At 40.4% G+C, this 11,410-nt stretch overlaps 1 protein-coding gene across 1 annotated transcript in view; it reads right to left on the reverse strand.

Annotated features, from left to right (window-relative positions):
- Positions 1–10,923, reverse strand: part of LOC145443596 (delphilin-like) — a 54,723-nt gene extending 43,800 nt beyond the window's left edge. The window contains exons 1-7 of the mRNA XM_080321539.1: positions 10,753–10,923; positions 9,581–9,699; positions 8,614–8,740; positions 7,379–7,600; positions 6,474–6,628; positions 5,182–5,257; positions 4,737–4,849 (exon numbers count right to left, since the gene is read on the reverse strand). Coding sequence (XP_080177665.1) covers positions 4,737–4,849; positions 5,182–5,257; positions 6,474–6,628; positions 7,379–7,600; positions 8,614–8,740; positions 9,581–9,699; positions 10,753–10,908 — 968 coding nt within the window. The 5' untranslated portion in view covers positions 10,909–10,923. The remainder of the gene's footprint in view (positions 1–4,736; positions 4,850–5,181; positions 5,258–6,473; positions 6,629–7,378; positions 7,601–8,613; positions 8,741–9,580; positions 9,700–10,752) is intronic.
- Positions 10,924–11,410: the final 487 nt, after the last annotated feature.

Raw genomic sequence — 11,410 nt, forward strand, 5'->3', positions numbered from 1 at the left:
CAGAAGAAACTGTGTAGACTGCAAAGAGATGCAAAGTGTTCTCGTAATTTAGTTTTGTTACAATAGGGAAATTGCAGGCAGCATAGGAAATTCACGATCGCCGATGTCCGATGTCCGTATAGCAAGATGGAAGAGGACGTGACTGCGGAAGTGATCGAACACACACACACACACACACACACACACACACACACACACACACATACCCACATCACACCGTCGACCATCGATGAGAGTGATGCACTACACTCCCGATTTACGATACGTGGTAACCAACTTGACAACGCACAGATCAATACTAGCGCGTGAGAAAAGCCGAAGAAGTTCTCACGACATTAGGAACTGTGTTTGGGAATCGACTGTACCCATTTCCGAGCACGCCCCACGCGCAGTCACGCAAATTGCGTCAATGAATACGCTCGAGTGACATTTATAGTGTTCAGTATGTCAACACGATCAACGCTGTGGGACAGGATTCTGAATCACAAAGACTGTAATATGCCGATTCAAGTTGAAAAATATTATGGTATGAGCTCTTTCGATACGAGATGAGACGCGAAAAAAAATTACGAAAACAGACGCCAACGCGGCGGCCTTGTTTAGAATTTCTAACGTAAGCGATATGACCAAGGAGTCGTATGGAGATCGTTGATACGAGTGCGATCAAATAGAAAATAGCAATAACAATAGCAATGGCAAAATAGCAAATGACAATAGCAAATCAACAGGGTTGTAATGACTCGAGTCATTGTTTCAAATTCCTAAACTGACTCGACTCAGGCCATTTTTGCATTGACTCGAATTGTACTCGAGTCATTGTGCATGACTCGAACCAAGTGATATGACTCTAGACTAGGACGGCCAAGACCGACGTTTCATCGTAACTTCGAAGATTAGTAAAGTTACCACATTATTGGTATTTCGTCTATCAGTCCTGATACTTGGAAAATAGAGCTAGAAACTGTTAAGACTGAGGTAAATTACGGTATTATGAATGCGGGTCACTCTATAACACTCGAGCAGAGTTGAAAAAAGTGTCTTGAACCGGATTGACCTGAAAACTGAACAGTGGATATAATGACTTGGACTCGGACTCGGACTTGGACTCGGACTCGAGTTAAACCACCGTGACTCGGACTCCACCCTCTACTAGCTGACTTGGACTCGGAGTTGACTCGGTGATGAATTGAAAATGACTCGAATAGACTCGAGTCAAAACTTTTAAAGTGAGATTGACTTGTGACTCGGAACCTTATGACTTGGTTGCAATCCTGCAAATCAATGCTAAGAAAATATCGATAACAAAGCAAGCAGCGGTGGTTGAAATAGCCATCGTAGTCATCGTTAGTACTCAAGTTGAAGTAGAAGTAACGTCCTAAGTTTCTACTCAAGCAAAAGTAAAAGTAGCTATTTTCAGGTAAGTAGATAGTAAGTAAGTATTACAGTGCTATACAGGGTTGTAATGACTCGAGTCATGACTCGACTCGAGTCAGACTCGAGTCACGATTTTCTGATGTCTCGACTTGACTCGGGTCATTTTCTCAAAATGCGGAAATGACTCGACTCGACTCGAGTCAATCTGTGTATTGACTCGACTTGGACTCGAGTCATTGCGCATGACTCGAACCAAGTCATATGACTCGAGACACAGACGGCCAAGACCGATATTTTATCGTAATTTCGAAGAATAGTAAAGTAACCACCCTGTTGGGATTTCGTTTATTGTTACTAGCACGTGAGAATGCGATCAGAACCTGCTAAAAGTGAGGAATATTACTATATTATAAATTCGAACCATTCAAAATCACCAAACAGAGTTATAAAAAGTGAGTTTAACAAGATTTTAGCTGGGAACTGAGCAGTCAACGTATTGACTTGGACTCGACTCGAGTCATAATACCATGACTCGGACTCGACCCTCTGATCGATGACTTGGACTCGGACTTGACTCGGTGGTGAGTTGAAAATGACTCGACTTGACTCGAGTCAAAATTATAAAAGTGAAATTGACTTGTGACTCGGAGCCTTGTGACTTGGCTGTAACCCTGGTGCTATAGTTGTGGCTAAAAACTGAAAACTGTTAAATAGAAATAGAAGTAGTCTAACATCATAACCACTTGATTAGGTAGTGAAAAGACAGCAAAACCAACTTTGGTACGCCGAAAAAATAGTACTTCTAAAAGCAACTCTTCGGGATTGTACTTTTGTAAAAGGTTCTCTGTGAACACACACATGAATTGAGCAAGAACATCTGGCGGCGCTTGACGTCACATTGTAATTCCAAGAAGTCCGTAAGTGCATACAAGTACTATACGGATTTACAAAGTAGCTATCTATAATTGCATCAAAACACGATACCAAACGGTGGTGTAGCCCAAACCTTTGATAAGTACACTTGAGCTTCAGTTCCTGTCCATGCTTACATTCGCAGATAGAATTCTACATCTGATAGATCATACATGCCTGCAACCGCTAATCAGAATTAGGTAAATCCGCATTGAACAGTATGTAATTTTGGTTCGATAAGAACCAATTGAACTAACCATTGAAAGTTACTTTCACGTTTCTGTCTATGCCGCTGCATAAGATAGTGCAGAAGTAGTAGTCAGACTCAGTACAGACACTATCCAGGGTAAGCAATTCGTTCCCAATTCATTACAAAGTGTATGTAGCGAAGTCTTATTGCAGGATTTTTAAACATCTCAGTCGCTTGAGGCCCGCAACAGCACCGCATTGCACCCAGTATATAGGGCTCAAAATAAATTTTGCACATTGGATCCAAACATCATTTGCCGTTATATCAGACATAGATAACTATGCGGGATTGCGGAGATATAGGACAAGCACGCGGCAGTGACATAAGAGAGTCATTTTAATATTCAAGACCTGAACATCGTTATAACTAACGAAAAATTCGCTAATATTAGTATATAGTTCGTGTTTGGTGTTTGATATCCTGTGTTGCGGTTACTACCACCTTGACCCAACGACAAAAAAGCAAGCTGATATCCGGGGGATTCTGATTATAGGTGTTAGGAGATCTGGTCAACTCTCCGTCACAAAGATTCTGGAAGGGCAGAAACCACAAAGATTTGTTTGAAAACGGCAACCTCTTTATTAAGGTCCGCATATTGCGCGCCTGCGTGAACCAAACGGCCCCATCATCCCTAAAAATTATGACCGAACATTTTGTCGCTTGTGTCTTTTATTGAACATGCCTCTTCTTTTCTTCGCCTATACGCTAAGGTGGGTGTTTGATCTTAAAGGCTACTCCAAGTTGTTTCGACACCTTCCTATCTTTTCATTCATCGCAGTCTTGTGATGTTTTGAAACGATGAAAATATTAATTAACCTGATTGATTGATAGAGCCTAATTGACTCACAAAATGTAGATCATTCACTCCCTTGCTCCACCACGCGACTGAAATTTAATACTATCTTGTTGGCGAAGAAACGGATGACAATACCCATTTCATTTATCCCAGATGCTCGCAAAATTTTTCGACTCATCGCCCCCCTATCAATATCGAAACAAATTGTCCCCCTCCCCATATTTACGGATCCGAAAAAGTGGACATATGAACAAGATTATTCACTTAACTCTGATCGCTGGTGAATTTACTAAAAAAGGTAATTTTCCTGGGTTGTAGATGCTCGGATAACCGGTTTCCGCGTCTACTTTCCACTGAGTTCACCGTTGTTCGCATCATATGCAAAATAAGACGCCTTTACGTACATTTGTTTTGTCATGTTAATTAAATATATCTCAGGGGAGGTCCTAAAATTTTCGCTCCTGTCGCCCCTTCGGTATTTTCTCCCCCCTATTTCTCAAAATTACCACTGGGGGTGATATCGCCCACGTTGAGAACCACTGCTAGCCCATAATGGGGCCTACAATAACTTATCATTATCGAATAGGCCGATACCCTTGACACGCATGATACGCCGTGCTAGAACAAAAAGATAAGTAAAAACGCACAGTTGCTCTTCATTACTTTGCGAATACTCTGTGTTGGGTTGTGTTTCTATTGATATATTACGTTTGTAAGAATTATGTTTATGGAACATTTTATGGATCCAGTGCAATCTTGATCCTGACTCACGGAAATGGTGCTTAAACGAAGGGTTGTAATGACTCGAGTCATGACTCGACTGGACTCCGACTCGAGTCACGATTTTCTGATGACTCGACTTGACTCGAGTCATTTTCTATAAATACGGAGATGACTCGACTCGACTCGAGTCAATCTGTGTACTGACTTGACTTGGAATCGAGTCGTTGCGCATGACTCGAAACAAGTCATATGACTCCAGACTCAGACGGCCTAGGCCGACATTTCATTGTAATTTCGTAGAATAGTCAAAAACTACACTATTGGCATTTCGTCTAATGGTACTGATACTTGAAAATGCGACCAGACACAGCTAAAAGTGAGGAGAATTAGTATATTGTAAATGCGAAACATTCGATATCACCAAACAGAGGTATAAAAAGCGAGTTCAACATGAATTTATCGGGAAACTGAGCAGTCAACACAATGACTTGAACTCGGGCTCGAGTCATAATACCATGACACGGACTCGACCCTTTGCGCGCTGACTTGGACTCGGACTTGACATGGTGTTGAGTTGAAAATGACTCGACTTGACTCAAACTATAAAAGTGAGATTGATTTGTGACTCGGAGCCTTGTGACTTGGTTACAACCCTGCTAAAACTCGCGAGCTCTAAAGTACCTTATCGTAGCTACGAAGCAATTTTCGACGTCCATTTGAACGACAGCGTCACGGAATCCGATAGGTGGCAGTGATGAGTCCCTTGTGAAATTTCTCAACCGTCGCATTCTCAGCTGAAATTGAAGTCGTCGTTACGATCTCCAGTTCATGTTCATTATGTACAGATTGCGAGTTGATAAATGCATTATCAACACACGAATCGGGACACTATGTTTATAAGACCTGATGGGTGAGGCAACGAATATCAATATTATTTAATTACAACAGAAAAGTCGTCATGACCGGATTATGACGTTACATAAATTGACGTTTTCCGCTCATAAGTGCCGCGATGTAACCTCTGACTCCGCCCACCTTTGGCATTATTCAAGTGGAGCAACTTGCCTTTATGCGTAAGCAAAACAATCGACAAAAGTTGATCTGCGACATTTATTACAAATGTTACCTCGGATTGTTTCTCCTTCATAGCTTTCATCAGCAATGAGTCGTAAGTTTTCTTGTGACTCGAAGGCATAAATTCCCTGTAATTCGGAAATAGCCATTGGTTGCCATGGTATTCGGTGACATTGTCGAGAAAAGTTTAATTCACTGTAGCATCATTGCGTTGAATACTAAGAAGCTGTATTCAATATATGTATCATATTATTACCATTTTTATCGTGTAAAGATACCAAACGAATTGCAACACAATATTGACGACAATATTACGGACTCACATTAGGGTTGCAATGACTCAAGTTATGACTCTACTCGAGTCACGATTTTCTCGTGACTCGACTTGACTCTATAGCAATTTTTTTCAAATGTGTAAAATGAGTCGACTCCTATCGAGTCAATTTGTGTATTGACTCGACTTGTACTTGACTCATTGGGCATGACTCCAACCAAGTCACGTGACTCGAGACTAGGAAGCCAAGTCAGACATTTCATTGTAACTTCGAAGAATAGTAAAGTCACCGCATTATTGGTATTTCGTCCATCAGTCCTGGTACATGGAAAATACGTCCGGAAACTATTAAGACTGAGGAAATTACGATAATATGAATGCGAGCCATTCTATATCACTCTATTTACTGACTTGGACTCGGACTGGGACTTGATGATTTGAAAATGACTCGACTTGACTCGGGTCAAAACTATAAAAATAAGATTGACCTGTGACTCGGAACCTTGTGCCTTGGTTACAACCCTGCCTCACATTTTACCAGAAGCGATACTTAAGTAGGTTCTTCTACTTGCATTACGAAATACACCTCTACTTGCACCCGGTGAGAAGGTTTAGGGAAAAGTCACTTATTCTTTTAAATTGGATTTTAAAAACTAGAAAGTATAGTTCTGTGACAAGATAGCACCACTTTTACGAGTTAAATTGTCATAATAACCGCGTGCAATAGCGCTTGTATCACGGTAACAGAGTATATTTACTAATATCCTACCCATCTGTAGTGCCGTTAGTCTTTTTGCATTGGTCCCGAAGATATATATACTGCAATGTCAATAGATATCACTCCCGCATTAACTGCTAAAAGTATGCGACATCTCGAAAAATCATTTTGAAACTATTTACTTGAGCATATCTCAGCCCTCTCGTTCTCTGCATACACTTTAAGTAGTTTTGGTAACTTGAAAATTGTAGCTTCAACTTGTAATTGAGTAGGAATTTTAGCGTTTCTTCTATCTCTAACTTAAGCAGCAACGCTGACTTCTTTGACTCTCTTTCCTCTTTCCATTACCCACCTCAGCTCATCCATGACTATGGACTGTTCCGGCGGTTCCAAAATTGCTGTCAAAGTATATACGAAGCCTTCCATGTCGCGGTCCTCTGAGTATTGTCTTATAGATCGCACTATCCCTTCGATAATGTACGGGCGGTCGCGGTACAAATCTTTGATCTGGGGAGAACAGCCTTCCGTTAGGTGGTTATATAACCTAGGTGTAAATTGAATGCTTTATGAGCGCAATAGGGGAATCCAGTCAATGATACCGTGCGAATATGTGTTAAAAGGTGTGTGTGTGTGTGTGTGTGAAACTTATTTTCATCCGACTGAAATACATAACAACAAAATAGCAACGATAGTAATATAAAAACACACAGTATTCGGAATTAGATGAGAGTTTGTCGATAAGACAATTGGAAAGTAGGTATCTCAAGTGAATACGTTTTTAGGCTACAACCACTTGTACTTGAACAGTTTTTTAGGCAAAATATACCTTCTTTTTATGATTTTGATTTTGACAAGTAAAACGTAGCTTTGAGATTTTGCGTAGTTTTGTATGAATTCTAGGAGTGAAATTGCCGCTAGAGCCGCGTGAAATAGCCCGCGGATCACGGAAATTGAATATATGTTAGAAGACTCGACGTATATGCGTAGTGTCCTTTATCATTTTACGTTAGTCGCGAATATATATCTTGGGATTCCGAAAGTAGCCACATCGATTAACCGCGTAAAGTATATCCACTTTTCGGAAACAACTTACACTCTATACTTCCACCTGAAATCGCTTTTGCATGTCTTTGAAATAGCTACTCGAAATTAGCTGCGTAACTTCGACGTGAGTACCAGCGCCGACTATACTTTGACCACCTGTCGGTAGATGTAGCAGCGCGCGAAGCAAGCAGAAGGATCGTATACCGTGATTACCTTGTCGATGAATACTTGCGCTTTCGCGTGACCCGGCCTTGTCATCTCGAATATTTTCACGAAATCCTTGACCTTCGTGCTCTTCGGCAATTCGCTCTTGATTACCGAGGACGGTATCACCGAAGGAGCGGGTATGAGGCTGATTTTGATACCTCCGTTCCTAACGGCATTATCCGCAAGCCGGCGCGCTTGGAACAACGACGTAATCACGTCACCGTCGATCTGAAATTGTTACATATCAGGGAAATGAGAGGGGTATGCAGTTCCATCAAATTTTTTTCGCAAATTCGAAAGAACATGAATATCGCACCTATATATGTTTTAAATTTCAAACTTATCCTTCCTCGCCGATGATGTTGAAGTAGCAATATAATATGAATCCATAATATTTCATTTGTTGTTTCATACAAAATTCATGTGTTGTATAGATCTATTGATGTGATGCAATTATTGGAACCTATGAGGATGCATACTATATTATTGATATCGGGGCTATACGATATCGGTGTCCTCGAAAAAACGATTCTCATATACTGAGTGTACCTATCAAATTAGCGTGACACATCGTTCTAATATATAATTCATTTACCCTGGTTAATAGTATTGGTAATACGGCAAGAAGTACTTAAACGCGGGACAGTGTCAATGCACTTTGATATTAGGGTGATTTGACAATTGTGTATACCAGTTAGATTATTATTGCAATCGAAAAACGGATGATGCATTCCCGCTGTACATACGATCTCAGATAATGATAAAGATATCAATTATGATATTACACGTCCCTAATGTAATAACAAGACTGTATATTGTATAGTTATGCAGCAAATTGGTAAATATATAATTTGTTATTGTTGCATGTGGGAAATCGAGTCCAACGTGTTTCAGCCGGAAGCCGGTCCGAACTCAAATTAACTGCGGCCTGATTTGAGCATCGCGTTGGCTTGTCGACGGGTCATGCTGCCCGATTTGTACTAGAAATATTTTAAGATAAGTCGATCCCCAAGCCAAACAACCCGACGAAATCTCCACATCTGACTAGAATCTATGGCATTGTGTGTATTTTATATCGCATTGTACATCGTGCGTGTGTCTTGGGCAGATGAAAATATAGATATAATCTGTCCATTGATTGACCATAGAACTCCCAGCATTTGAACATGGCTGTATACGATAGCAAGCAAGCAAAATATGCGCGATACATGTGATAATAGCATTGCAGTCAGATCGAGTACCTTGATGACGATGTCATCCTTGTTAATTCCGGCATCGTCCGACGGACTTCCGCTCTTGATCTGATGTATTTTGACAGGAAACGTACCCACCAGGCTGAACCCGAATTGGCGAGTTATCGGCGTAGGCCTGTCAAGATCGGTAAAGTCATGTCCAGAGGTGGATAGCAACGACGTAGCTCTACTGAGGTTGGACTTGCCTACTCTTATTACTTACTCAAGTTTTATTGCTTCTATACATCTTCCACGTCTATGTATCAGTTTTTCAGACGAAACTTTTTACTTTACACATTTTGAATTTTGTAATGTATAAATTCGTATTACGATATCTTTGCATAAATTCTATGTCTGAAATTGTAACGAAACACGGCGACATGTCGCCTGTATCAAGGTAAGTGAATATATTTTCGAAAATCGACCCTGTTTATACAAAGTCATTAGTAATTTTCGGTTAGTCTCGAAGATTCCTACTGCAATTTCGAAATTGGACACCTCCGATCAATTGCTAAAATCTACACAATCAATCTACATTTTAAAACTATTCACTCAAGTACAATTCTGACTTATTTCATACTTCTACCTAAAGTAGTTTTTTCGTGCCTTTAAAATTGCTACTTTTACTTGTTATTGAGTAGATATTACTTCTACATCTACTTGAGTTCCAACCATGACAACTTCGACAACCTCTGATCATAGTCACCGTCCGTAACCTTGTGCGAATGAATGGCAGAAATCTGGACACACCACTAAAAATCTGTACTTTGAGCAACGGCAGCAGTCAGAGTTTACATACCCATGCGTGTTGCATTCGTAATGATCGCATTTCCCATCAATGAAGTAGGCCTACATTGCAAATTATGCGACACTTTCAATTGTTGTGCAGAGCGCTTGGAACACTTGAAATATTGATGAGACGTCGGATATTGCTGCGCGAGATAGCGTGCCGATCAAATAATTATTTTTCACTCACGTCAATGATATTTCTCGGACGCGGGACACCACTCCTAAGCTTGGAGGCATGTCGGGGAGCTTCCGGACCAGCTTGGTAATGTCTTCGGCGCACCAACCGCTTACGTCGTCGGCGTTGATCTACATGGATGAAGGCGCAATGAAATGATATAATTGATTACATATTCGTTATATCAAAATCAACATCATCTAGCTAGGGCTCTAATTTTGTAGATGTTTCAGGTTTTTAATTTTCTAATTTGTAACAAGCTAAATAAACATATTTAAGAAGCCTTTTATTCGACATAAATATCATTATATTTTAATTGGAATAGGCCTAATTGTTAAGATTTCACTAGATGTTCGACAGGGTTTTCCGACATGTGAGCATGCTACGCTTACACTACTACACGCGGGCATGTGACCTTATAACCCCAAAAACTAACCTTAACCCACCAATTAACCACTGACAAAATCCCACACCGCAACCCTAGCTTTAACCTAACCCTAAATCGAACCCAAACCTTAACATTAACGTAAACCCAAATCCATGAGTTTCAATTACGCAACGGTTGCTTGCAATTGTATCGCATGCTCACATGTCAACGCGAACAGTTCGAAAGATCTAAAATGTTTGTGTCACATATATAGTGACATATAAAACCATAACCATTATTTTAACGAAAGATCTTAAGGCGTTGAAATGAATGTTTGAATTATCGAGTATGTCGAAAGAAAGAACGAAAAGTGTCGCCCTAAAAATCGTTACCACAATCGACGATATATATTTGGATATTCTCTGTGTCGATGGGACTGGTCTCACGGATTCATAGTATAGCTCGGGCAATTGACTCCCGGAAGTGATATTTAGTTCACGTTATGCTAATATTTAAGATATTTGTAGCCAGTGATACCGGAGTTATTTAGCAGAACTCATGGACAGCGCGAAGTTGGTTACCCAACAAATTATTGCTAATATATTGAATTCTCACCATTAGGCAAGAAATCCTATGCAATTCCGCGGTTTATATTTGATATTCAGTATAATCGCCACTATGTATGATTAACGCATCTTTATCGCAACGTCGAACACAACACCCACAGAAAAACGATTAAATGGTATCTACGTCTCTAGTTGCTAGGAGAGACTCACGGTACATCATAAAATTACGCTTGCTTCAATAACTAACATACCTGCAATATTTGATCGCCGGGTTTAAGCCCGGAGTTATCGGCCACGGTCCCGGCTATAACCTTGACGATATGCGCCGGGCCTTTGCCGTAGATAGAAAATCCGTAGGCCTCCGGCCAGGCATCATTTTGTCCTTCGTTGCAACGATTCTTATCCATACTTACTCTAAGCAATTCACATAGCCAATGCCATACTATGCAACGAGATGCACGGACGCAGCAGTGCCAATATTTTTTCATGCTTATTTTTAATTTGTAAGACGAGGAAAAATATTTATGTTTCATTATTAACAGTGTTTTAAATTTTGATGAGATCAAATGCATTCGATTCTTTAGTATGCTGTTGCGCTTTCATCTCGGCAATTTTAATGGAATAAAATTGTTTGACGCAGGGTTGTACTGTCGAAGCATGAATATTTATGACAATACCTCGTGATAAGTCCATATACCTAATGGGTATGGAGGTTTGGCGTTGAAGCGTGACGCTTCTAATGCATTGTGAAGTCACTATGGGATACAAATTGCCGCGTGTCCACCTTACGAAATCAAAAATATGGCAGTTACATATAATTCGTTAAGACATTCGTGGAAGGAATTTCCGACTATACATAGCCACGACAGGGCAGATCAGTGGTTATTAACCTTCACTAACCTAGGGTCG

Source organism: Botryllus schlosseri, chromosome 7 (genome assembly GCF_051294905.1).
Source record: "Botryllus schlosseri isolate E-star chromosome 7, Bs_hap1, whole genome shotgun sequence".
Lineage (NCBI taxonomy): Eukaryota > Metazoa > Chordata > Ascidiacea > Stolidobranchia > Styelidae > Botryllus > Botryllus schlosseri.